The 27,922-nt window shown below is 33.1% G+C and overlaps 4 protein-coding genes across 12 annotated transcripts in view; 2 read left to right on the top strand and 2 right to left on the bottom strand.

Annotated features, from left to right (window-relative positions):
• LOC106108879 (calpain-B-like) overlaps positions 1–5,433 on the top strand; it is a 38,875-nt gene extending 33,442 nt beyond the window's left edge. For 5 of the 6 annotated variants that reach the window (XM_013290184.1, XM_013290190.1, XM_013290189.1 and 2 more), the window contains exons 16-19: positions 844–971; positions 1,867–1,988; positions 3,207–3,280; positions 4,535–5,433. In XM_013290184.1, the coding sequence (XP_013145638.1) occupies positions 844–971; positions 1,867–1,988; positions 3,207–3,280; positions 4,535–4,617 (407 nt within the window). In that variant the 3' untranslated portion in view covers positions 4,618–5,433. Of the gene's footprint in view, positions 1–843; positions 972–1,866; positions 1,989–3,206; positions 3,281–3,943; positions 4,023–4,534 lie in introns of all 6 variants that reach the window. The other variant, XM_013290185.1, reaches the window with a different exon arrangement.
• A 227-nt stretch (positions 5,434–5,660) lies between these two features.
• LOC106108804 lies at positions 5,661–7,274 on the bottom strand. Its single transcript, XM_013290077.1, has 3 exons — positions 7,166–7,274; positions 6,855–7,067; positions 5,661–6,695 (listed from the first exon to the last, which is right to left on the bottom strand). The coding sequence occupies exons 2-3, from the start codon at positions 6,921–6,923 to the stop codon at positions 5,691–5,693; spliced, it is 1,074 nt and encodes a 357-aa protein (XP_013145531.1). The 5' UTR covers positions 6,924–7,067; positions 7,166–7,274; the 3' UTR covers positions 5,661–5,690.
• Positions 7,275–8,663: 1,389 nt separating this feature from the next.
• LOC106108875 (zinc finger protein 615-like) lies at positions 8,664–12,785 on the top strand. Of its 2 annotated transcripts, XM_013290179.1 has the most exons (7): positions 8,664–8,821; positions 8,931–9,144; positions 9,604–10,191; positions 10,635–10,981; positions 11,510–11,651; positions 11,919–12,056; positions 12,611–12,785. In XM_013290179.1, exons 2-7 carry the CDS (start codon positions 8,959–8,961, stop codon positions 12,782–12,784), a joined length of 1,575 nt encoding a protein of 524 aa, XP_013145633.1. In that variant the 5' UTR covers positions 8,664–8,821; positions 8,931–8,958; the 3' UTR covers position 12,785. The 2 variants fall into 2 exon arrangements, with proteins under 2 accessions (XP_013145633.1, XP_013145634.1); XM_013290180.1 differs by lacking the exon at positions 8,664–8,821 and having other exon boundaries at positions 8,850–9,144.
• A 608-nt stretch (positions 12,786–13,393) lies between these two features.
• Positions 13,394–27,431, bottom strand: LOC106108874 (poly(A) polymerase type 3). 3 transcript variants are annotated; one of them, XR_001225972.1, is made up of 15 exons: positions 27,311–27,431; positions 26,327–26,572; positions 25,569–25,798; positions 24,691–24,798; positions 23,795–23,906; positions 23,055–23,213; positions 22,192–22,403; positions 21,265–21,385; positions 20,641–20,817; positions 19,420–19,527; positions 18,866–18,915; positions 18,006–18,167; positions 17,438–17,596; positions 16,900–16,983; positions 16,269–16,332 (listed from the first exon to the last, which is right to left on the bottom strand). XR_001225972.1 is itself a non-coding variant. In XM_013290178.1 (15 exons), the coding sequence occupies exons 2-14, from the start codon at positions 26,460–26,462 to the stop codon at positions 16,972–16,974; spliced, it is 1,746 nt and encodes a 581-aa protein (XP_013145632.1). In that variant the 5' UTR covers positions 26,463–26,572; positions 27,311–27,431; the 3' UTR covers positions 16,316–16,332; positions 16,923–16,971. The 3 variants fall into 3 exon arrangements, 2 of the variants coding, with proteins under 2 accessions (XP_013145631.1, XP_013145632.1); XM_013290178.1 differs by having other exon boundaries at positions 16,316–16,332; positions 16,923–16,983; XM_013290177.1 differs by lacking the exon at positions 16,900–16,983 and having other exon boundaries at positions 13,394–16,332.
• Between the last annotated feature and the right edge of the window lie 491 nt (positions 27,432–27,922).

Raw genomic sequence — 27,922 nt, 5'->3', positions numbered from 1 at the left:
TACTTTACAGGACTAGTAATTAGATTTTCAAGAAATCTTAAAGGCACTATTAAAATGTGAAACTCGATATATAAAAAATCTTACTTCTTACTAATATTATAAATGTGGAAGTTTAGATTGATGTTTGTTTTTATGAATATATGCCAGATCAGGTTTTCTGTAGTTTATCTAGATATATCTTAGCAAAATGAATTACCTTGTTTTTATTTAAATTGTGTATTTCTATGAATTTATTAATAATTTATATTTTCCAGGACACAGCGAATTGCATGCCACGTCGATTTCCGAACGACATATTTTATAGAAATGGAGGACGCGCCATTTTAAAATGTCTATTTTCGCGCGCATTTTTTGACAACTGTTATTTTATTGTTTTATTTTATTCCAGAAGCTATGAATTATTTGTGTTTTGTTTAAAATAATGCCTTGTTCCTTGTATATTTTAAGGCATTGTTTTATAAATGCTTTTATGTTACGCAAACTAACACAATGGAAATATAAACGAGTAACAAATTGTATTCGTTTAAATTTCTGAACGCTTGTCGGCATGTATGTTACGGCACAAAAATGGGCATTTTAAAAATTACCTAATTTTTATTTTTAGTTTTTTTTACGTATAAAACACCTCCATTTCCATAAATAATTATTTAAATTTGTATGAAAATGTTTTACTAAGTAATAATTTTAAGTAACAAAATGATTTACACTAAACATAGGTGCAAATGGTTTTGATACTTTAATATAAAATAAAATCCAAATTACTTAGTAAATCATTTTATGTTGTTTTCACATGTTTTCTTTAATTATTATTTAAATGTTAATTTTGCAATTTTGTATTAACAGAGCTGAAAGGTCAAGGGTTCTCCAAAGAGGTGTGTCGCAGTATGATCGCGATGTTGGACAAAGATAACTCTGGCGGATTAGGTTTTGACGAATTCAAAACTTTATGGATTGATTTACGTAACTGGAGGGTAAGATTCTTAAAGATTTTTTTTTATATATTAAAATTATTAACTTCAGTATAACTTACTCTATGTGCATATGTAGACAATTTTCTTTAATATGTGTTTTCTACGTAACAACTTAAACTACGTAAAAACTTTCTACGTAACGTATACAAAACTACAAAGAAGTTAGTTTTCATAGAGTATCTGGACGATTTACCCCTTGGGGTTATAATTCAAACGTAATAGATAATATAGTGTTTTTAAAATGTCGGGTTTAGTGGGATAGGAATTTAATTTTTATATGATAAGAAGGCAAACGAGCGAGTGGCCACCTGAATTCGCTGAAATAGCGAATCGACCGTTGCCCAAACATTCGCAATTATATACAGTAGTTACTCTTTTAATCGACAGAGGAGGAGACGCTATTAAACTTTTCTGTACAGTGAAGGAAATCTGTGATGATTACATATATCTGCGAAGAAATTCAAAAATGTTAAGTGACTAATCACCCCTAAGCGTAGCCTGCGCCCCTCAGTGGGGATATGCTGATTTGTTTCGTCCACCGTCAAATTATCTTTAATTTTAAGGCCTAATGGACTAAAGTTAGGCTCATTTTGCTTATTTTTGTCCCTTTCCCGTTCCACCTTTTTCTTATAAGGAAAGGATTGGATGGGAAAGTGGATTTGACGGTGGAGGTGACGCATAAGAAGGGCAATATCCTCTTTATGTGCATCTCCCCCGTCAATTAAGGGTAGACAACGCATCTGCAAATTTGGATGTCTATGGGTAGTCGTTTCGCCATTATGGCGGATTTAGGTAGCCACTTGCTTATCACCTTATTGTATAAAAGAATATTTCCCTATAGAAGTATGCAAAAGTGACTGAAAGTATGTTTTAATGGGTAAATATATATTTGCAGGCTGTATTCCGTTTATATGACACGGAGGGTCGTGGGGCGATCCCCGCACACAGTCTGCGGGACGCGCTGCACTCGGCGGGATACACTGTTAATGCACATGTACTGAATGTACTCGCACACAGGTATATACTTTTAGACAACTTATTTAATTGATACTGTCGCTTTAAACTCAGAGCAACACTTCTCAACACCTAGGTTGTGCGCCAATCTATCCATACTTCTAGTGACATTGACAGCTGTCAGCTGTCAGCTAGGCTACTAATTTTGTGCCTAACAATACATACATAAATACATTATACTAATATATATACTATCGTGACTTCACCCAGTGAAAATAATAATATATGCCTATGGACTATGTTAACTGGCTAGCTGTTCCCATGCGAATTCATCCGCATGGAATTATAAAAAAATTATTTCATTGTTTACATGCGTCAAATTATCAATTGCAAATGTCAAAATGACATAACATGACAAACCTTGGCAATCTTTTTGATGTTGGCAGCAACTTATTGTGTCTTTCCCACATTAGGGTTTTTATCCAAAACATTTACCCCTAAGTTTAATGGCGTGAAAATATATAGCCTAAAGCGTGACGTAAGTGTAGGGTTTTTTATTAAAAAAGAATTATTTAAAAATGTGCTGTAATTGACATCTTAGGCAACAAAGAAGTGTGTGTTTACGCTTTATTATAATAGTATAGATAACGTAGCTTTTTAATGGTAAAAGATTTTTTGTCATAGATAGTCTGGAAGAACATATAGGCTACTAATTTAGTGTTTTAATTTCCCCGTAGAAAGAGTCGCGGGCGAAAAGTAGTATTTAAAGACACTTCAGTTAGTAACTATTTATTTACAACATTCGTCTTACGTGCTAGTCATGTAACCTAATGACATTATCTTTCTCGTCCACCCGTGACATACGAAGTCGAGTCGTTACATGCCAGATACAGCGCCACATATTAATGTGTTTTGAAAATCCCATGACTATACTAATATTATAAAGAGGGAAGATTTGTATTTTTGTATGTAGTAAAATAACTCAAAGACATCCGATTTCAATAATTCATCATTAAAAAGATATATTATCACTTAGTAATAGGCTATAAATATAATAGAATTGTAATGTCTGTTTGTAACATCAAAAGAAAAATTCCACAATTCGGGAAGATGTATTTGCGTTGCTGGTAACGAATTTTTTGTCTGTCTGTCTGTGTCCGCAGTCCGCGTTTGTTCCGAGTATTCAGGCATATTATAGGTTACTTTTTATCTTAATATTGGATGGACGAAGTCGAGGGCAACAGCTAGTAAATGTGTAAATCCTTTATTGTATTATTATAGATACGGTTCCAGTGACGGCTACATTCAGTTCGATGACTTCATTATGTGCTCTGTGCGACTCAAGACTATGATCGGTGAGTTAAGTCACACGCTTAATAGTTACTTAAACTATCCCTTAGTGCAGATCTCATGTGATTACTAAGAATAGTTACATTGAGTTAGCTCGTAGAAGTACTATTTACACAATAAAATTTAGTTTATAGGAGGCAGCAACTAGTGATATGGTTTTTGAAGTTGTTTTTATTTTTTTCATACATTTTTGGATAATAAGGGGGGCAGCAGTCCCCCTTGAGCCCCTATCAGCTGTAGTTTACTAAAGTTCATCCAATATCAAAATTATACTTCGTTTCAATTGAATATTTAAATTACCACACGATATGAAAATGTAGCTAAACCTTACTAATAATATGCGTAAATTTATATGGATGGACTTTTTTTACTATGTATCTCCATAACGACTTAACGGATCTAAATGAAATGTATGTAAATAAAATAAATGTACAACTTAGTGTGGATAAAGACATAGATTACTAATCAAGTTTTTTTTTAATTCGACATAGAAATCACAGGCGACAACTAGTGTGAGATAACGTATTAGCGAATATTTTTGAAATTACGCATGTTACCGTAAATTGTAGTTTTCCTATAGTTTGTTTTAAAACATTTCATTGTTTAGAATAGTTTTTTCGTAATATTGAGTTCGTAAGGTAATATAGTAATTATTAATAAAAAAACAGCAAACAATGAGCCGCTCGAGAATCTCGAACGTGAGTTGCAGCTGAACTCCTGAAGAGGACGCCGCGACGCTGCTGAACAGTACGACTGAACACTGAACACTGTGCACTCGACACTAGAGATGTGTTGGAACTGTCTCCTAGCGTTTACACTGACTTAACATCACTACTAAACTATATATATAAAATATTTCATGTTTTTTCAGTGTAATATTGAATAAAATCACACCAAAAATCAACTATTTCTTCTACAATCAACTTCAAAAACAAAAATTTTTTTTTGATAAATAACTATAAAACATTTTTTACGTTCCAAAACTTTTTTTAATATAAACAGTTCCAATTATTCTTTATTCATACCGTTTATTGCAGAATTTAATGGTATATTGTTACTTGTTATTTAAAAAAAAATTAAAAGAACCATGAACCTGTTTTTAAACGGTATTTCTCACTTTAAGGACATCTACAACTTCTTACAGAATTATTTAAAAAAAAAAAAACAGTTGTAGACTTCCTATCACGCTAAATGCTTACTAACTGTGTCAATGTAAACCAACCCTTATATTATTTTGATATTTTTTATGATATTTTCAGATACCTTTAAAGGGAGATCTTCAGGAGGAGAATATGCAACATTCTCTCTGGAAGAATGGCTGAATCGCACAGTCTACTCATAGAAAACATCGCTAAAATGCCTTATTACTATATAAATATGGTCCTAATTTAAGCGCACTATAACCGGCCAATATAGATTATATAAAAAAATATATTTTTAAAATCAATAAACAGAAAGAAGAAAAAAATATATTGATATCCAATTTTGAAATTATGTAATAGCAAATGTAGTCACAAATTATTTATTTAACTATACGGGTATAGTGTTGAATTTATAATCTATTAAAATATAATTGAATCGCTTTAATTATCAAATGTTTTGTAAACTACGATATAATTGTAACTATTTAAATTCTATCCACCGACTTTTCATTCCAATAGCTTCTTTAATATTCACAAAAACCGGGAAAACACAACTAAACTTTTGACAGCTTTAAATGACGTTTACGCCGCCATTTTGTGACATCAGTGTTATATTTAGCCATGGCATGGGTAAGAATTAAAAATCAATGATCTACAGATCAAAGCACTCAGTAAACCGGCTCACAGACTCAATTTGAACTTGTATTGAGTTATGATTTGCATTTCAAGTTGCAATATGTGCTGTAAGTATAACAAATCACTGAGCCATAGCTCAATGATTCATGTTTTGTATTGAGCCGATTCAGAGTAAACACATGTTTAGTCAGTGTTGTCCCATCATTAGCATCTTTTAGTTACTGTGCGATTACAAACAGCATTATTTTTGTATCACAAGCTCTTTGTAACATTTGTCAACAGACAATGCATTTTTATTCAGCAATTTTTAATATATGTATGACAATTTATATTTTGTATTCAAATATGAGATCTGAATTAAATGTTTTTTCATTTATTAATCTATGTTTTATTACTGATTAATGTGAAGACAAGAACTTTACAAGAATGAAGGAATATTCTTTGTCAAATGAATAAACACTAACTGCACAGAACAAGAAGAAAGTATCTTTTGTAATGTAACTTCTATTATCTTCTTGAAAAAATATTACTTGTGTCTTGAAATAGCTTAATTTTCATTAATCCATGAATAAAGTTAAAAAAAAGAACAAGTTAATATAAACAACACTTTTATTAGTTTAACTCAAAACTTTAACAATCACAAAGACTGATACATCTTAAACATTAATCTCTGAGCTTGTCCTAAAAACTTAATATACACAGAGCTTATAGAGTATGCCAGTCTACGTCCCCTACTAACTAATATATCCAAATGTTCCTTAGGAACTAACACTTTCATGAAATAATTCCCCGACTGTGGTTCACTTCCGACAAACTGCCAACTTTTCACATCGATCCAACAATTCTGTCGCATCAACAAGCGTAATATAAAACGTGGATTCTTCAATATATTATCTCTATCAGGTATTATAATCGCACACAAAAACTTCCCCTTAGCGTCAACCCTGTTTATAACCAACGGCATACCTCCCATTAAATCTGGATTCACAACAACCATTTCGAGCCAGTTAAAAGATTTCTGATCCTCACAAAATAAATTAACAACCCCATCTTTGGTTATCGGATTTTTTCTAAAGACAGGTATATCTATTGATTCCACCTTAGAATCCTCTATCAACTTAATTTGAATAGATTTCAGAACTAAATCCACTGCATCTTGGCAAAGATGACCAGTAAGACCACTAGTTATTACTGCATGTATAAATTCTTCCTCTATAATTGTAATTGGAATATCCCACATTGTTTGTTTCTGATTTAACATATCCAATACAAGTTCATCGGATTTCGTCATGTCTTGAGATCGCTTACGATTCACACAAGGGGTAACTTCTTGTGCATGTTCAGAAGTTGGTCTGATTGGATTACTTTGTTCTGGACCCTTAGGCAAGTCCGGTTCACATTGTATTGGACATTTTGCAACCAAATCGGAAATAATGTTAGGTGTTTGTTTTATTAAATTACTCATGGTAGCTTGTTTTGCTGCTAAACACTGTTGGTTGCTCCGTTTACGTTTGTTTCTCTTTTTATTTCTGGGTATAATTTCAGATGGAAACTGTTTTAATTTTATATAAGCTTTGACAGAACTGTTCACTTGATTATCAATCTGTTCGGTATAAACACTACTTTGTTGCACAATGTCTATCTGAAAAGTAAGAAATCAATAATTTATAAAGATTATTACTTTTGTAAACTATAAAACTACTTTGCATAATTTTAAAATGTCAACAAAAAATGAATTAAGAACAATGAAAAAAAAATTAAATTAAAATAACTTTCAATTACACTTATTTTGTTAACTTACTTTTGGCGCTACTCGAGCTACAGACAGTGTGTTATTAGCCAGTTTGTAACCGTCCAGTTTTTTTCTCATCAAGTCAGCCTCAATTCCATCAGGTACACATATCTTTATTTTTTTCTTACTATTCGAGGTTTGTATGAAGCCACTGATTCGCTACACAAATTCGCTAACGCAAAATTCCTCTTGGATTATCTTTTTCAAATCTTTGTAGGTAATCTAAAAAACGGAATTATTAAATAACAATATGAGGTCTTCAAACAACCTCGAATAAACATTTCTAACGGTAACTTTGGAAAATTAAGTATTAGTATTACCATTTGAGGTATACCAAATATTGTTAACATCATTTTTGCTTAACAAATGAACTAAATAACTCTAATGCAAAATTAATGCGCGTTTCGAATTCAAAAGTTAACTGTAGTATAGTTCGACAAGGATCTATTCAGGCAGTCTGAAAATATGCGAACTACAGTGACAATAAAATGTTACCTTTTATATAGAAGAAAAATATTGTGACATAATATTGTTAGCTTTTTTACTATTTTTGATGTATTCTGTATTCTTAAAAGTTATTTGTTAATTTGAGCTATTTATCAAAACATTTATCTATTATTATTATTATCTATTGTTAGGACAACATTAGTAAACGGAAGGAATAGTGGAGGGTAGTTTTATAAAATACATGGCAAGGAGTAGCACGGGTTCAGTTGCAGCCTCGGCGCTCAGTCGCCAACAAGCTCAGTGTTTTACTAGTTACTAGTACACACTTTTAGTACCTTTAGTAGTTCAGATTTGTGAAAACACAATACATGAGTAGAATATAACGAGGGTTATATATTACTTCACATCAAATTTTAAGCAGGGTCAAACATATGTTATTAGCGAAAATAAATTTAGTTATGAATATTTTTATCCACTTTTGATTCTCATTATCGAAGGTGGATGCTTCAATCTGACAAAAAGGCGAACACCGATATTGTGTAGTGTACTAAAAGTACTAAATGTCCGATTAACAGAAGCCGTTCCGTAACGTTACTTTTAGTATAGTGCCCAGTAACATTACTTTTTAGTACATCGTACGTGTACTACCCAAGACTATTACTAGTCTTCACAACGGAACGTTCGATATATTTGCGTTGTCGCATTGGAGTTTAGTTTGTGTGTTTTAAAGTAATTTACAATTATTGTTAATATGGCCGTTCGTCTATATTTTAAAGGAAGTCATTTATTGAAATATATAACAATATATACCTAGTTTCATTTGCTAATTTGCTAATATTTTGTATTCTCTTTGAACATTAGTGACAAAGGTATAATAACGCTACATTTTCTTCATAGTTAAAGCTGAGCATAAGAAACTGAAAGTTTACATGGTCTTTTTTTTAATAATCCATATTAATTTGTATAGTTGTATCAGTATAAATATTACTACAAGTACTACAGCACTTATGTCAAAATTTGCAGATTCGCTTAGTTTTTGCATTCAAAATAACAGAACTTCGAAAGCGAAAATATTATAGATTCTTCTTGGTAACTAATAATACTAGTATATACAACTGTTATAAAGATCCTTGTCGCACTATAATGCTAAATAAAAGTGAAATGTAAACATTGTTCATGTTTTAACCAATGAAGAAGCGGCATTTGCAGAGGAAGTAAGTGTTGCCATCATAATTATTTCCAAATTCCTGAAAATAACATGGATGTAATAGTATTGTTTCCTAAAATGTACGATAACGCTAAATTACGACTTAATGTTGTTAAGTCAAAATATAACTGGTTATTTTCTTCCAAACCCTCTTATACGATCGGCATAAAAAAAGTCAACGTGAATTAGCTCCAACTTCACGGAGGTGGCATCATGACGCTCATGACATCTTGAAATTCTTTTGAATCCAGCCTTACCAAACGCCAAAGCTTGATCGCTTCCGTAATATTACTTTACGAACGCATCAATAATAAAAACGGAGGTAAGTTCTAAACTTATTTTGATTGCATTGTATTTGTATTTTGATATCTGAGACGTTAACGCAACTTTTATTTTTGTTTATTACTAAAAAAACCACCATGAATTTACAGCAGAAAACGGTATTTTGGATTAGAAAAAATGGCAAAAGTGGTCAACGTCAAGGAAATTGTAAAGCATATCGCGAATGGTACACTAAACAATAACTTGTGTCGTATATGTCTGTTGCCTTTGAAGGACCTAAATGAGGATATGTTTACAAAGATTTGTAAGAATGATAAAGAATACTGCATTGCTGACGTATTGGAAAAGATCTGTGATATAAAGGTAATAATTATTACAAGAGTTTCGTTCATTATATACATAAGTGCTGAATAGTATCTAATTTACTGTAGTAATTTTACTAATTTTAGTCCCTTTCTCTTTCCACCCTTAAGAGGAAAGGATGGGAAGGAAAAGTGGATTTGACGGTGTAGGAGATGCATAAGAAGGGGAAATGTTCTCTTTATGTGCGTGTCCTCCTCCGTCAATTAAGGGTAGGCAACGCATCTGCAATTGTGGATGTTTATGGGCAGTGGTCGCTTTCCATTTCGGTGGATTTAGGTGGCCGCTTACTCTTTTGCCACCTTATGTTAAATAAAAAAAACTAACTTATTAGCTGTAAAACACCTAAAGAGTTAATCTAATTGTGTGTTATATAGTAAATTCTAAACCTCGCAAGCTGTGCACAAGTTCAATCTGAAGTCTTGTAAAATGTCATAATTTTTATTTCTGTGTTAATTACAGGTTTTCCCGGAGGATAAATACAAAATATGTTCAGATTGTTTCATAGCTGCATCATCTGCTTATAAATTTTATTTACTGAGTAAACGGAGCGAAGAGATACTTGATTTTTATATTAATTTATTAGAGGAACAGATAGATCTTATTGAAATCTCTGATAACATAGAATCTGACTCCCTTTGTATTAAATTGCCTGTAATTAATCCGGAAACTGAGATATTTGATTATAATTTAACTGGTATTTTAAATACCATAGAGCATAAAGAACAAGAGGAGAGTAATCTAGAAGATAGTCAGAATTTGTCTGATAGTGATGACAGTGATATTGTCATAGTAGCTGATGAAAATGGTGATCAGTCATTCTTTAAAGAGCAAAATGGTACATTAGTTCCTGTAAATGATATTGGAAAGAAACAATTAAATGATGTACTGAAGATTGTTTTTCCAGAAAGTGATAAAGTAAGAAGGAGGAGACATCGTAATCCAATGAGTTACATAAATTGCAGTCAATGTCCTGTGAGGTATAAATTTGTTAGTAAACTAAAAGAACATATGAAATTGGAACATGACATTGATTTATTTGTGTGTTCTGTAAGTTATTTATAACATTTTATTTATACTTTTTGTGTATTTTTAATATATTTCACTTATATTGTCTGTGAGACAAAAATAAATAAGATCTTGTACAAAAATACATACAACTTTGTTTAAAATAACATGACATTGAAGTAAAAATTCCCCAATATTTAAAAGAAAATTATATCAATTGATAAGTTGAAGCTGGGCATACTTTCTTCCATAGTTTGTTATTTTCCATATGAAAGGGTCTAAGTATGTTAACTTGAATCGCCTATTTTGAACTTTTTATAATATAAATGAATGTTAATGCAAATTTATTTTTAGTTGCTTTAATTTTAACAATGAGTACAAAATATTTGTGTTTCTTAGAGTTTTATATAAGATTTACTGTACATTTAATATTTAACTTCTAAAAAGAATTAGAACTCAATTTGAAATGTTTAATTTCTTTACAGATATGTAAACAACTAAAAGAAGATGAGGATGAGTTTAAGAAGCATCTAGAAACGCATACAGATGTCCATAAATGTACAGAATGCAATATGGCGTTTAAAACTAAAGATGGAATTATCGCTCATCAGAAATGGCATGATACAATTGAAGACATGAAGGGAACGGAAGAGACACATGTTTGTGAAGTGTGTGGTTTAGTGTTGATGGACGAGGAACAGTTGATAGAACATAATGAGAAGAAACATATGAAGAAATTTACTTGTTATTATTGTGGCCGTATGTATAAGGGAGAGAATAGTTTTGAATTTCATATAAAAAAGCATGAAATGCATATGAAGGGTGATGTTAAGTAAGTATTTATACCGAGTTATCAGTTAACACTTAAAAACATTTTTCAGTACATAATCTAAGAAAGCTATTTTGTAATAAAACATATTTTAAATTTAAACTACATATTATTAACGGGAAAGATTTCATTGTTTTGGAAATACTAAACCGATTTAAAAAAAAACCATTAAAAAGCTATATAATATTAGTTACATATGTTTTATGAAGGAAGGGTATAGATATAACAGAAAAGATGAAAAAAATTCTTTACAATTTACGGAAAGCTATGGTATCTCTAGTTTTAAATTTAAACTAGCTGTTACTCGCGAATTCGTTCACGTGAGATTAAAAATGAATTAAAAACCCTATGTTACTCACTGATGACGTAGTTTTTAAACGATGGAAGAATTATTGAAATCTATCCAATATTTTTTGAGTTACAATAAAATATACAAACCAAATCACAAGTTGTTCCTCTTCATAATATTAGTAGAACTCTTTAGTGTCTTTTAATTGTTTTTTTCAGTGTGATTTTTTTACAATATTTCAGGAAACGTGCTAACACAAATATCAAAGATAATGCAAGGAAAAGGAAGTTTCCCTGCGCTACTTGTCAACGTGATTTTGTAGACGAGCGCTCGTTAATGTGGCATCAACGTTTGCATACTAATGAAAGGCCGTACGTCTGTGATGTAAGTAATCTTACTAATATTGTAAACTATCTTTCGCCCGCTACTTCGCATATAATTGAAAAAAAAAAATTGAGTAGCCTATGTTCTTCCAGACTATACCCTACATCTATGCAAAATTTCATCGAGAAACTACAAACTCTAACAAAAATCCAACTAAAAATAATTATTCAAAAATGTGCTGTGATTGTTGACATCTTATATATCAAAGTGTGTTTTTACACTTTATTATACTAGTATAAAGTATAGTTAGATATAATATTTGTATAGGTGTGTGGGCGCGGGTTCGTGTCTCTTAACCGTCGCAACCAGCACGCGGTGTGCGCGCACACGGCGCCCGCGCGCCGCTGCCCGCTCTGCCCCGCGCTCTTCCATCTGCGCTCCATGGTCAATACGCACGTCAAGAAGGTAACTGCACCACGCCACACTACACTTCGCAACATTACACTGCACCACGCTACACCACATTACACTGCACCATGCCACACCACTACACCACATTACCCCACGCCACACGACGACACCACATTACATCTCACCACGCCACTACGCTCCACTACAACACGCCACACCACTACACCATGCCACATTATACCACACTTCACCAGACCACATACAATTAGTTGCTTCTATAAAATGACAGTAGATTGTACACAGTTCTTTAGTGGTATTTCATTTACAGAAAAATTGCTGTACAACTTTTAGCAAACATTGAAAAAATCATGATTGGATGATCATATTCACCCTTGATAGTTGTACAAAAATGTTTACTATTTTGTGGTAAAAGCTATCTTATTTTTGCGTGGTTCACACCTGGCCAGTTACGTTTAATAACTGGACTGGCAACTGGCAACTGGCGCCAGTGAGACCAAGCCTGCGCGACAATTGTCCTGCCTAAGTGTGAACTTGCATTTAATGTCTATATAGTATAAAGTGTACATTAATAATTGTTCGTATTCCAGGTACATTTAAAAGATCACAAACGTCGCAACCGCATCAGCAAGCACCAGAACGTGTTCTGGCGCACGCAGCCCGTGCCCATACAGGAGCTCAGCGTCTCCATCCAGAACGAGATACTGGAACTGAAAGCGCACCAAGATAAACTTACTACTGAAAATGATACCGATATATACTAATGAACATACTTTAATAGTATTTCAGACAGTAATAATTATTATTTCTGCGGTGTCATCCGCGTGAAATTATATAAACTTTATTTTTTTGTTTACATTTGTCAATTGCAAATATAAAAATTACTGTTAACATAACTTTGGTTCCCTAATGTTGGAAGCTTGTAGTTTATGGTCCCTTTCTCACATAAAGGTATTATCCTATTTATTTACACCCCCCCCCCTAAGTTTAATAGTGTAAAAATATATAGCCTAAAGTGTGTCCTAAGTGTAGGGCTTTTTGTTAAAGAAAGAATTATACAAAAATAAGCTGTGATTGCTGACATCTTGGGCAACAAAGAAGTGTGTGTTTAGGCTTTACATGGTTTCTTAGTTTTATAACTTACTTAATATTAATCTGATTTGATGTTTAAAATAAATGATTTGTTTGAATAAATAGTTTTATGTTTTGACACTCCATAGTTTTTGTGTTAGCAAGATTAAGTTATTCACCTGTGTGGAGTCATAACAGATTTCATAAAATTACTAATTCCCAAGGATATTTGTCAATAGTAAGTTTTCAGGTATAAAGGTTGAAATAAAACAATAGTTTTTTTGTATGTACATTTATTTTCGTTTTTTTTTCAATTTTAAATGAATTTTTTGCTGGATATATATCTTCATATATAATAGTAATCAAGTGGCTATTGCTATATACAACTTAAAGTCTAGAACGTCCTTACAACAACTACACTTGAGTCTTATATCTAGGTGGAATTGCTTGTTTTAAAGACAAAGTTTAGTCAACATGTTTTCTGTGCTGTAGAAAATTTATGCAATCTAGCTTTTTAGTGAAAGCTACTAAGTATAATTATTCATAAACCATTTTAAATATACTTGAATATACATTTGCGAGAATAATCGAGAGGCGGACAAGAAATAGTTTGAAATCCTAAGAAAATAACACAATAACTTGTAATAACACTAACTCATGTTTGAATGAGATCGCATTAAATCTAAAGTTTTGCCTTAGTTTGAAATTTTGTTTACAGACACACCAACATTTTTCTGCACTACGAATATGAATAAGTTTAATCCATCATACTAAAATTGTGAGAAAAATATATATTCCACTTATAATAAATTTTTCCTAAAAACTGGTAGCACGCCAGTGCTTACGCAGAAATGATCACGGCCAAATCGATTTCATATTTACATTCAATACACAAGATTTTCCAGCTGTCAGGGGTTGCCAGCATATGATCTTAATCATTATTCAAAAAAGGTTTGTTTGATATCTATTTTACATTCTTTAATTATCTAGGAAAAGAAAAGTAATCCTGGCAACAACCAAATTAGTTGTACTACATATATGTTCTTATGTATTCCTTAAAACATTTGATCTTCAAGAAGGTTGTAATAAAATAAAATGCTATTTAATGTAAAATATCGTGTATCGTGAGTCTTCATTACCGAAACATATACAAAAACATATTGCTTTTACACAATAAGGTCCTGTCAACTAGCTGGTAGAGGTTCAGATAGCTTTAAAATGTCACTGTCAGATAAGGGGACAAAGTCCGATATTTTACATGTTGGATTGTTATCAGACAATTTACAATTTGGTGGGACAGGTCCTAAGAATTTTAAATATAAGATAATATATAATTTAGCTTGTGGTAACTTCAGTAAATAATAGACTAAGAAATCAGATATGTTAGGGATGTTATTGTTTATTGCAAGAGGTTTTATTAATGTAATATTGAGTAAAGGCATTAAAAAAATTACTATTATTAAAAATATGAATTGGAGCAAGAAAACATGTTGTAATCTGCATGTAGCTTATACATTGCCCTGTTTACTGCTTTGGTTTGTGAGGTATTATGTAGCGCATCATTGTAAGTTCTAAAGAACATAACAAAGATTATGCACAATGGTAAAATTACCTATATGAAACAGGGAGTGTTCCACAAGGCAATAATGTATTTTATACATATGTGAACACAATTTAATGGCTCCTACGTAAATTATCGTTTGAAATGCAAATTTTTGTAAACAATAACATACTATAGACATACATTTCTCCTTCGTAATGTTTCTTTTACACAGATCAAGGTGTAAATTGCAATATTGTGGTTAATGATAGTCTATATTGGAGCCATTTAATTAGTATGATATTTCATTATTGAAACATTTGTATTGTAACATATAGTCCTCTGTTACTTCAAAGGGAAGTGAGAGAAGAGATGTTTTTATAAAAGTATTTCAACAGTGAAAACCCACTCTTACTGTTGAAAAGCTGATTTGAACATTTTTTGTACAATGCATGCTTTACTCATATGAGTGGACAATAAATTGCATAATTAAAGTGATTTAGTTATTTCCATATTATGTTTAGGGCAACATATATAGCTAACAAACAGAAGAAATACATATAGTGGATGTAATATCTTCAAATATTGATATTTTAAGCCACAGCATATATTCAAAACTATAAAAGGACTGTCACATAATTTGTACTAATCAACCATTCAGGGTGGGCAATTTGTATTTGTACAATTTAGTTTAAAAAAATCTGTATCATAAATAAATGTAATCATTAAAAAGACTTACGAAATAAACGAGGATAAATACAAAAATACACAAACAATAATTTCCCTGTAAAGGTCTACAACATCCTACGAGTTAAGTGAACAAGACTTACTTGTGGCCGCATTGTTCCTTGTGTCCAACCTGCAATTAAAGGTGAAAAAACACAGGACCGTCGAAAGATAAAAATATCAAATACACTTATATAAACTATGTATATATTTTTTTTTGCAATTTTTCTCGAAATATTCTAACTAATAGACTTACGTAATAATGTTGCTCGATGCGATCAGCTGGTGGTTAGGATAAGATATGAAATATTAAAAAACTCCTTACCACCTCAATATCTTTCACCATACTCTAAAATGGAATCTGAGATGCTAGTCAAGTGATACAATTTATTCTTTCATATTAGCGATGCATAAAACTTATATGACAAAAACCATTAGTGAATTATTGTATTTACATTAATCCTTTATTTGATATTGACTGCTAAACAGGACATAAATAAAGTAACCTGATTTTTTAAATTATTTACAAGATTTACAAATGACATATGAAATGATTCATAGAAAAATTCAAAAACTGAAAAGAGTAATTGTTTTAAAACTGTAAAATGCATCACTAATACAAAAGGTAATTGAATATATCAATCTTCAAATCAACCAAGACCGAAGTCGACTTACCAAATTCCGCAAAGGCAATCCAATGCACCAACTTACACTTAAAATCACATTCACTTAGTCACTTTAAGCACGTTTCACTTTGTTCTTCTTGACGTTACTGGTTCCGAATATGAACCGGTGACGCCATTGTTCATACTGCTACGTACACACGATACTGCTGGATGAAGACTGGGCCTCGGAGATCTTCTCTTTACGTTCTTGATCACTCTGCGGCTGTGCTGTACCATTCTGTATGTTCACCTCATACATATTGGATGAGTTTGAATCTTCATTGTAGGATAACAGGCTAACTTCCTCCGTCTGCGGAGAAAAAAGATTATTTATAGATATTTTTATTGTTATTATTTGGCATATTCTAACTTAATGGTTGTTGAACCCTTAATTAAACAATTTTTTTTGAGATAATCATAAAATGGGACGGTTTTTATACTTAAGTAGGATTATTTACTAATAAAAAAAATTACATTAATATCAAGTGAGAGATAATTGCCAAATTTTAAAGGATTAAACAAGCATTTCATGTTAATTTACACTAAATCTATATAATGGGCTCCATTGTGTCTGAAATCTGAATGATTGCTTGCTTCTATAAATCCTTATTTATGATTTCCCTAAACAACAGCTGATTACTGAAACAACATAAAATCCATATTCTACTGAAATGTAGAGGTCTATACATTATAGTCATTTCAGTATTCTGCAAAACCTTTAGTAAACGTTAAGCTCTGTGTGTAGCTTAAAACTGCTTCACAGAATATACATTTGTCCGATGAACACTAGAATTGCATTTGCGTTTTTATCCCAACTTAAGTTCAAGTTTTAAGTTCAATATACAATTTGTACCACTATATAGGTGTATCTACATACATAGTGCGCTATGTATAAACTACCCTTGACGGCGTAGATCCTAGCTTTCAGGCTGAGCACCGGGGCCGTATATTACGATGTTATCTGCGGACAAACAATTCGCCACACAAATTTAGCCTGTTCTATAAAAATACTTCATTTTTGTATAGTAGTGTATTTTTACATCTTTTCTAGAGGCATACATTTATATTTGATTTGTTGTTTTATTTTATTATTTCTATTCTTCTCTATAATATTAGTATTGATGACACTAAATGGCAGTTATTTCAAAATACAATTAATTATGACGCGATTTTAGATAGCGTTAGTGATGATTATGTGAAAAATGTTTCAAGTGAAGTGTCAGTGTGTGTCTGTGTGAGGGAGTAGGTGGGGTTGGGGGTATCCTGTGTATGTTTTTATGAAAGGAAAAATGCTTTATAGCACCGTCAGACATGGGAAAATTTTGTGTGTTTGCGTAAGTGTGTGTTTGTGTGAGGTTGTGATTGTTGTCGGTGTATGGATGTGTGTGGGGTATACTATATGTGTGTGTACTCACGCTGCTCTCGGAGAGCCTGCGCGTGCGCTTGTGCGGCAGGTGCTGCACGGCGGGCGCGGGCTCCGGCGGCCGCCGCTTGGCGCCGGAGATGGTGCGCTCGCGCTTCAGCAGCGACGGCGAGAGGTACTGGTGCAGTTGCTTGCGGCGCACGTGACGGGCCTGGGGAGAATAATAACAATTATCAGATTATTATTTTCTTTTATAACTTATTCCGATATTTCGATTGTTATTTTCTTTTCTTTTACAATCTTTCAATTATATTATTATAAATGTGAAGTTGAGATGAATGTGGATGTCTGTTAGTTTGTAGCCTAAACTACTAAACGGATTTTAATTGAATTTGGCATAGATGTAGAGGATAGTCTGGAAGAACACATAGGCTGCCCATACATCTGCAATTGCAGATGCGTTGCCTATCCTTAATAGATGGAGACGGATATAAACAGGATATTTTCCCTTTCTATGCGTCTCCTCCATCAAATCCACTTTACCTTTCTATCCCTTCTTAAGAAAAGGGTGGAAAAAGGCTAATATTAGTCTTCCAAGATTATAAATGTTAAGCACTAACCTCAATAGACATGCCGTCTCGTAGCATGTTAGTGTTCTCAGCCTGGTAGTGCACCGCTTTAGTGAAGGACGAGATGTCGTACGTCAGGTCTACATTCACGTTGGTCTTCTCAAACACCAGCCCGATGAACCACATGGAGCAGTTGTTAGCGATCACCTCCCCCTGGGAATGAGTTCCATTTTAAACCCAATCAATTTCAATCTATTCCTATATTTCTATATTTTTTCATTTTTTCCTAGTAACTTCTTTGACGGGTACTATGTTAGTTGCCAAGTTAAAAGCCACCTCATGTTCTTGTATTGCCATGTTTAAAAACATTTTACAAAAATATAGTATGTTCCATCTTTTATCATAAAATAAACTATCAGTGTTACAAATAAAATATAAATACTTAAATATTATTTAATAACCTCTATCGGCAAGTGAAGTGTCAACTATGCCTCCTCTATATATTTTCTTAATCACTTTTACTTATATACTAAACGTAAACACACACTACTTAGTTATGATGGATGTCAGCAATTAAAATATATTTTTGAATAATCATTTTTTTTAATGAAAAGCCCTTCATTTAAGGCATGCTTTTAGCTATATTTTCACTTTATTAAACTAAGGGAGTAAGTCATTTGGGATAAGTCTTGCGGGAAAGAGACTAAAACTACAAGCTGACATCAAAAAAGCAAGCTTGCCATAGTAACTATAATGTCAAAGATCTTTTTGTCATTTGTGCATTTAAATTTTGACAGTTACAATTAAAAATTACAAAAATGTCAACAATAAAATAAAGTTCTTGTAATTCCATACAGATGAAGCCGCACGGGAACAGCTAGTCTTACTATAAAATACAATTTTAAACTTACCAATTCATTCTTTTTGAGATCAGGTGCTGGATCTGTGGGCACGGGCGCGCCTGCCAAAGATCAAGAACAAGAGATAATGAAAACATTAATTATTTTTCTCCTTCCACAGTGTACAGTTGGAAAAATCCGTAGTGTTACATTTTCAGAAAAATGAAATGAAAATTGAAAAAAATGATTTATTTAACTTTTTTTACTATTTTTAAATTTTATTATTTAAAAATAGTAAAATGTATTAACTGATTAATAAAAGATTTATTAACTTTAAATTACCTAGTTCCTTGCAACATAAACTCCACTTCTTTAGATAACCAATTATATAACAATAAGCTGCCGAAACAATCATACTAATACTATAAATGCGAAAGTTTAGATGGATGGATGTATGTTAGAAATTGTAGCCTAAATGGCTAAACGGACATTGATGAAATTTGGTATAGATGTAACGAAGAACACATAGGCTACTCATTATTGATTTTTTTAATGCCACGCGGACGAAGTGGCGGGCGAAAGCTAGAGGGATAATAAAAAAAGAAATTATCCTTTTATTAACTCACCTGGAGGCAAGGCTAGGGGCTGTCCATTATTAGTGTTGAGAGGCACAGAGTTATAGCACTCCGGGTTCACATGGGCTATAGTTATGTGCTGGTTTCTCTCAAGTGTAGCTGAAATAATATAAAAATTAAATTATTTTACATTTATTTGTTTACAAAATAATTTGAAATTACAAATAAGATCCACAGTTATAAAAAATCTAGATTTGTTAATAAATTCAGTGAAAATTTAAATAAACAAGTCAAAAACTAACAGTTAACTAAACAGTGGTAGTGTCCGTTTTAACATTTTAGCACTGCAGGGCCGGCACACCCGGTGTAATACCACGACCACACAGAAGACAGACGTGAAATGGAACCAATATCGTGTTTCGTCTGATGAGTGTGGTGCCGGAGGCCTAATTTAAGTCCCTTTCCCTTTATCACCCTTTTCTTATAAGGAGAGGATGGGAAGGGGAAGTGGATTTGACGGTGGAGGAGATGCATAGGAAGGGGAAATATCCTCTTTATGTGCGTCTTCTCCTCCGTCGTATAAGGGTAGGCAACGCATCTACAATTGCGGATGTCTATGGGCAGCGGTCGCTTCGCCATTTTGGCGGATTCAGGTGGCCGCTTGCTCGTTTGCCACCTTATGTTATAAAAAAAAAAAAAACTACTAAGTCGATTTCAAAAATACTTTCACCATAAGAAAGCTATGCTTTGGTTGAGTAATATAGGCTAAATTTCACACGGACGAAGTCGCGAGCAACAGCTACTCATAGTGTATAGCATATTAGTAATAAGTAAGTTTAAGTACAAGCTGTTGCATTACTGTAATCGTTAAATCTTAACTTCTTTTATCTGTTTTGACAAGAGATTAAGGGACTGTCCCACCACTAGCTGATAGAGGCTCAGATAGCTTAAAATTGACGTCACTGTCAGATAAGGGAACAAAATTCGATATTTCTATGACATATTTTACACATTGGATTGTTATCAGACAATTTACAATTTGGTAGGACTGACAATTAGGGCCTGTCCCAAAATTCTTGTAAATTGTCAGATAAATCCAACATATAAAATATGTGATGGAAATATCGGATTTTGTTCCCTTATCTGACAGTGACGTCATTTTTAAGCTATCTGAGCCTCTATCAGGCAGTGGTGGGAAGGCTCTAAGATAAATTGATTTTCCATAGTTAATTAAGCGTGGGTTTCCACAGCCTGTGTAATTCGTATACTGACTGATAAGATGTCGTATGCGGCTCTCGATGAGACCACACCACTGCAGCTGGTCCACGTCGCAGGCGGAGGAGGCGAGCAGCACTATGAAGTGCTTGTAGCGGGAGAAGAAGTTGGGAGCCTCGAACAGACGCTCCCAGCCGCACTTGCTCAGCATTATCTCATCTGTTATTGCTAGACCTGGAAAGAGTAAAACTTTATTCGTACTGAAAAGATAATTATCTATAGTAATATAAAGAGGAAAGATTTGTATTTTTGTATGCATTGAAAGTTAAAAAACTACTGGGCCGATTTTAAAAATTCTTTCACCGTTAGAAAGGTAATTCATCAGTGAGTAACGTCATACTAATATTATAAATCCGAAAGTTTAGATGGATGTTTGTTAGAATTTGTAGTCTAAACTGCTGAATGGATCTTGATGAAATTTGGCGCTATACGCAGAAGATAGTCTGGAAGAACACATAGGCTACTCATTTTTTTTTAAATTCCACCCGGACGGAGTCGCGTAAAAATTACTGGGTCTATTTTAAAAATTATTTATTAGAAATTTTTAAACCGTTTTTATTTTCATGCGGACAAGGTCGCGACCAACAACTAGTTAGTTTAATTACCAAAGTATGAAGTTACCAAGTCTGAATTCTTCCATGATGACAGTCCTGGTTGAGGCTGAGACGTTGAAGGTGGAGTTCTGCTGCGGGTACGCCGGAGTGATGATGGGCATCAAATGGAAACGATCCGATACATTCACCTGGAACAAATTATTTTTTTAATTATACATAGGAGAAAATCTGTAATTTTTGCCTATTCTTACTAAAGGAACCAATTTACTGTTGTAATGGTTGAATATTAAATCTAATCTCAAACACTAAATTGCAAACGCTTACAATCTGACCGTTGTCAGAATCTTAATGAAGTTGGAGTTTAAACGTTTTTTTTTTATAACATTAGGTGGCAAACGAGGAAGCGGCCACCTGAATCCGCCAAAATGGCGAAGCGACCGCTGCCCATACACATCTGCGATCGCAGATGCGTTGCCTACCCTTATCCGACGGAGGAGGAGACGCAATAAAGAGGATATTGCCCCATCTTATGCATCTCCTCCACCGACAAATCCACTTCCCCTTCCCATCCTCTCCTTGTAAGGAGGATGGTGGTGAAGACAAAGGGACTTAAATTCGGCCTCCGGCACCACACTGAGCAGACGAAACACGGAATTGCTTCCACTTCACGCCTGTCTTCTGTGTGGTCGTGGTAGGTATTACACGGGGCTTGCCGGCCCTGCAGTGCTAAGATGTTAAAGCGGGCACTACCACTGAAAAATTTTACGTGATTTTAAAAACGCTGTCACATATTACAATGTTTCAGTACTAGGCTGTTAGTGTTTTATGATTTGAACAAGTTATTTAAAGAAAAATACGTTTGTACCAATATTTTAACGTGGAAACATTTGTATCATCGTACTTTTGTATGTATTGAAATAACTCAAAAACTACTGGTCTAATTCCATTCAAATGCTACATAAAACCTGGGACATTTTAATTTCACGTAACTCACCCGTGGATCCCAGACCGGAAAACCCAGATTCACAGCATCCGGTTGCTTCAACAACACCGGCTGCGGCCACTTCCATTGACTGAACACTAGGAAGAACTTATGCACTAACGTCGCTGGCATCGCGTTCGGATACAACTGACATGTCCTCGCCACCAACATGGCCCACGACACACCGCCCAGGTAGCCTAGTGTGTTAGAGTATATACCGTGACCTAAACAGATAAATAACACAAATGTAAAAACATTACAAGCATATAAAAACTTATATAACTAAACCAATATCATCTTATTATTATTATAAATGTGACAGTTTAGATGGATGTTTGTGCATAGTTTGCCGCCTTAACGGCTAAGGATCTGAATGAAATTTGGCATAGATATAGAGGATAGTCTGGAAACACACATAGGCTACTCACTTTTGATTTTTTTAATACCACACAAAGTCGCGGGAGAAAGCTAATCAACCATAAATTAAAAAGGTATTTCTGGATCTTGTGATTATCAAAAGTACAAATTGTAATTAGCTTTATGTAATAGAAACGATTGTAATTGTTTAATATTTGTTGTTATCAAATAAAATATTTCTATTCCTAACTATCGTGGTAAGACAGCTGTATTTTACAAACATTACATAAAAAAATTGTTTCAAATACATTATATGAACACTGCGGATTTTCCCAATGGTACAATTCGCAACAAAAACAAGTTGGCACTAAACTTGACAACTGATTTAGTACCTTTCAGAGAAAGCACCAGTGAAAAAAATTTGTTCACTGCCTTGTCTATACTATATAATTAAATGTCTTTGGAAGGTAAGTTAATTCACTAAATACTTTAATCTCAACTTGAATGAGTATACTTACGCTTAGCCCATAGCTTGATAGCTCGTAGAGTCAATCTGAAGTTATTTATATTTGGCACAAGACGCAATATTTCGTCAGTAACGCGGCAACCGTTAAGTGATCTCACACATTTCTGGTCCAAATTCTTTAGCAACATATCATCTCGTAGATCAAAAGAATCTGCAAAAGTTAATAAACATATTGTCTATACTAATTAATGAAGCATAAACACACATTACTTAGTTATGTAGGATGTCAGCAATCAGAGTACCGAGTGACCGCGAACAAAAGTTAAATAATACTCGCCCTGAAGAAGGATCCCCGAAGGGTCCGAAACTAGTCGGTGCCGTCACCGGAAGATAAAAGCGTGAGTTGAGCCGTTTTTGATTAATTTTCGCTTAAATCAGAATACATTTTTGAATAATATTTTTTTTAATTAAAAGCCTATGACTATATGGTATATACTTTCACGCTATTAAATTTAGAAACAAATAATTTGGAAATCTGTCTTGGTAATGAGACAATAACTACAATCTCAAAAGAACAAGTAAGCAAAGCTTAATGGATTTCGATAAAATTCGGTATAGATGAAGATGATAGTCTGGAAGAACACATAGAGTAATCTTTTGTTTTAAAACGCGTGTGGACGGAGTCGCGGGCGAAAGCTAGTGTTTTTATAATTCCATGCTGATGAAGCTGCACAGGAATGGTACATAAGGTATTATTATTATTTTTTACCATCTATAAAAAGTTTATTTTACCTGGTATCTCTTTCAAGGCAAGTCTAGCAAACAGTAAATCAATTTCTATGCCATCAAAATTCATCTTAATTACCGGCACAAATGCATCTTCTACAGCTCTCAAATCCTTTACCTGAAAAATAATAAACAAAGTTAAAATAAATTATTACAACATTCTAGATCTTGACAATTTATCTGTACTAATCATACTAATATTATAAATGTGAAAGTTTAGATGGATATTTGTTATTGTTTGTGGTCTTAACTGCTGAACGGAATTTAATGAAATTTGGCATGGATAAAGAGGATAGTCTCGAAGAATACATAGGGTACTTGCTTTTGTTTTTTTTTAAACCACGCGGACGTAGTTACGGGCGAAAGCTACTATTATAAAAAAGAAAGATTTGTATTCAAGTATTTATTGAAATAATTAAAAAAATTACTTGGCGGGTTTCAAATATTCTTTCACCATTAAAAGTTGTCGTTATCAACAAGTAAGATGGGCTAAATTTTATTTTTTAATTTCATGTGGGCAAAGTCATGAGCAACAGCTAATTATAGCAATATTAGATATCTGAATTTGTTGAATACTTCTTTAGATTTTATATTCTTTTGAAATATTACTAGTCTCCATAGGTGTATATCTTTAACTTGTTGACCGACTTCCCAAAAGGAGGTACTCAATTCGTCTGTATGTTTTTTTTAAGTCTCAATGTTATGTCCCACCATTATATACCCTACCAAATTCCTTAAACACCTAGAGGTTTATTTTCATTAATTTAAGAGCAGCAATAACAGCATAGAAGCAATATTGCTATGGTAATTGTTATTCAAAATTTAAACAAAATAAAGATTAATGTGTTGATGAATCCGCACGGGAATAGCTAGTAATAAATAAACATAAAACAATACAATACCTGTGGCTGTGTTTTCAGTAGTTCATAGAATGACTGAAAGTAATCAGTTCTATCAATATGCCTTGGGGCTACACACAACGCGTCGATATCCGCCCCTCTGTGATGTACCTTGGAATAAATATATACATATTCAAACCATATGCAAACTTAAAACGAATCGCACAACTGTTGTGTGTTTGTCTATTGTTTCTTAACCAATTCAACAGTTTAGTTGCACAGCTAATAATGGAGTAGTGTGTGCACCACCATTTAAGAGCATTGAATCAAAGCAAGATTAACCAGTTGTCCACTAGTTTAGTCAAAGGTCTGTATGCACTTAGATTAGTACATAATGGTAGCTGTGGTATAGCCTGGGAGATCAGGGGGACAGTGTAGGTTAGGGGTAAAATAATTCAAAATAATATGTAGGAAACTACAATGTCTTGGACAGATGGCTGGCCACCCCTTGACAGTATCAAGACTACTGATATATGGACCATGTATTAGCAACAAACACCTAATCCATATATAAAAGTATAGTAAACATGATAGGTAATTGCCACACTTATAGTTTTTTATTAACTAAGGAGGTCTGTCAATTAAGGGTAGACAATGCATCTGCAATTACGGATGTTATGTTATGGGCAGCGGTCGCTATCCATTTCGATGGATATGGCGGCTTGCTTGTTTGCCTTATATTATAAAAAAAAAGAGGACCACAAAGTTCCTTCTTATCAATTTAACGCCTAAATTATGTAAACAAAGGTTGGCTAAATTGATATATTGAGGCCAATATGTTAGTTCATTTTTTCTACATACATTTAGCAAGTCATGATAAAGTGTCAAACCTGGCCTGAATACTAAAGATATCGCTTTTAAATAAACATGTTCTCTCTCACCCCAAGTCTATAAGATCCAAATGTGTAGATATTCCCGCCCACTGTGTCCGCTACACTCGGGGGCATATTCTTCCTCAATGATTCATCGCGTATCCACTGTCTGACGAGACGATGCAATGAACCCAAGACTTCCATACGATGATGCATTTCCGCCTCAGATTCAAATACACCAAATGGCACAAGTGATTCCTTCAAATCATTTGTTTTTTCAATATCAATTGGTTTGGGGCCTGAAAAGATTAAAATTGTTACCAACTTTGTAGCTGTGGTTAGCTGTGAACCGATATCTTTATAGATAGGTGCGAGGTGGCTCTTCTCCGAGTAGAGAGAAATTTGAAGGACTTGTGCCCTGATTCCGTTACAGACAGGATTGCCTTTATTGTGCCACTGCATTTAGTAACATCTTGAGATTATTGCAATCAGTCAAGCAAAATCATTTGTATTATGCTTTTCAGTAGAATAATGGCCATTACATCAATATGAACATGCCAATAAATGAAGTAGTAGCTGGCATTCCAGCTAATGGCATTATTACTAATAAAATATTCACAAAACTGTAAGATAAGATATAGATCATAGGTGACATTGCTAGCCAGTAGCTACCACTAAAACAAATTTCATTCTAACTTGCATATTGGCTACAGCAGTTAGAGTTTACTCTTGTCTTTACTTGATACATGCCAGTGCAAGTGTACCAGCTAACATTATAAATTATGTAGATTTAAAGTATTCTGTTATTTATTTAAAGTTTTACGAACCTGCCATAGATATAGCAGATGTCATCCCCAATGTTTTTAAATTCTGTTGGTTCTGGTGCTCATTTGTCTTTGTAGTACTTGTTTGGTATGGTGTGTTTGTATGTGAATATTGAGATTGCGGCCACATTTTGGACATTTTCAACTATTCCAAAGACAACTGCTATAGTAAAATATTCTTATACTAATGGTGGGGTTCTACTATCATTAATTAAATGCTCTCCTCTTTGTAACTGTTGGTGAAACAATCTGAAATGAAAAGAAAATTGACACACATGTATCTAGCTACTTAGGAAATATAACAAAGACATCCTATGACATTTTCTTCGAGTTGATCATTAATTCATGAAAAAAAATTATAATGCAATGTATTCTTTGGATCTCATCAGCAAATTTCACGATTGGTAAGATAATAAGTAAAATTTCTGTCAAATTTATTAAATAACGAAACATTACTATAACATTGGTAGTTAAACGTAAAATATTTCATAGAAATTTACTTAAATATATCGATAGGATGAAAAAATATAATAAAAAAATACAAAACAATGGTGACTGCAATAATAAACATGATGCGAACGAGGCAAGGACAAGGCGTTTGAGATTCAAAGTTCATTCACCTACAACTTGTTTTGCATTGAAATGTTTAAATACAGTTTATATAAAAGACATTCATAGTTTACTCAAGAAAAATATCGAACGTTCGCAAAGTACATAACAGTGGCATTGCGCCGTAAGGACGTTTATTTTATTGTACTGTAATCACTTAGTTAAGGTCACCGCTGTATCTACATCGCGAAATTACAAATTGAAATTATATTTTAACATATTTACAGAAAATCTATAGAAAGTATTGTAAAAGTAAGCAAATTATTCAGTAAATGACACGATTATGAAAACGCACAAAAAGCTCACGTTGCGCCCAACTATATTACGTTAGCAATTTCTCAAGTACAATAACACGAAGCGAAATATACTTCAACTTACCACTTAACTTATTAATATATCGCACTTTGCTATGCATTACATATATATTTATTATAATGCAAAACAAAATATTGAAATAAACATTTATTCGTACAAGCACACAACAGTCGCCAACAACAAGGCAGCCATTTTTGATTTTTTGATAAATGGCAATCAGTGTTTTAGCAATAAAAAATCAATTTAAATTAACGTAAACATTCAAACATTACCTGGTCTTTTGAAAATACAATCTTAAAATAAATAATAAAAGGAAAACTGATAAGTCGTAGACAAATACTTGGAATAGATCTATACGTGTTGGAGTTGGAGTTAATAGTCACGTTTACTTAATTTGCAGCGAATGTTTAGAGTAAACTTTTTTTAAAAGGACTAATTTGTAGTCTTTCTGTTTCTTATCCTTTTGATCTGTTCTTTGGGTCCTTTTTCTGTTTACCTAATACGACGAAAAATTAGACATAATTAAATTCCATTAGTAATATTATAATTATACGAACTACTCACGAATTTTATCATTTGTATTGTATTATTTATTCCATCATAAGCAAGAAGTAAAAACATAATGTGGGAATTAAGGAAAATTCGCTATGTCATTTCTTAATTAGCCTTAACTTA

The sequence above is a fragment of the Papilio polytes genome, unplaced genomic scaffold (assembly GCF_000836215.1).
Source record: "Papilio polytes unplaced genomic scaffold, Ppol_1.0 DF821400.1, whole genome shotgun sequence".
NCBI lineage: Eukaryota > Metazoa > Arthropoda > Insecta > Lepidoptera > Papilionidae > Papilio > Papilio polytes.
This window is presented reverse-complemented; position numbering and strand designations above follow the sequence as displayed.

Excerpts from the sequence above, each read along its gene's own strand:
- LOC106108875 (XM_013290179.1), top strand. The coding sequence starts at position 8,959 with ATGGCAAAAGTGGTCAACGTCAAGGAAATTGTAAAGCATATCGCGAAT. Across the intron at positions 10,192-10,634 it reads TTGATTTATTTGTGTGTTCT|ATATGTAAACAACTAAAAGA; the intron begins GTAAGTTATTTA and ends ATTTCTTTACAG. Across the intron at positions 11,652-11,918 it reads AAAGGCCGTACGTCTGTGAT|GTGTGTGGGCGCGGGTTCGT; the intron begins GTAAGTAATCTT and ends ATATTTGTATAG.
- LOC106108874 (XM_013290177.1), bottom strand. The coding sequence starts at position 26,462 with ATGTCCAAAATGTGGCCGCAATCTCAATATTCACATACAAACACACCA. Across the intron at positions 18,168-18,865 it reads ATCTCAAAAAGAATGAATTG|GGGGAGGTGATCGCTAACAA; the intron begins GTAAGTTTAAAA and ends ACTCATTCCCAG. Across the intron at positions 17,597-18,005 it reads GAGACGGCATGTCTATTGAG|GCCCGTCACGTGCGCCGCAA; the intron begins GTTAGTGCTTAA and ends TATTCTCCCCAG.
- LOC106108804 (XM_013290077.1), bottom strand. The coding sequence starts at position 6,923 with ATGAGAAAAAAACTGGACGGTTACAAACTGGCTAATAACACACTGTCT. Across the intron at positions 6,696-6,854 it reads TAGCTCGAGTAGCGCCAAAA|ATAGACATTGTGCAACAAAG; the intron begins GTAAGTTAACAA and ends CTTACTTTTCAG.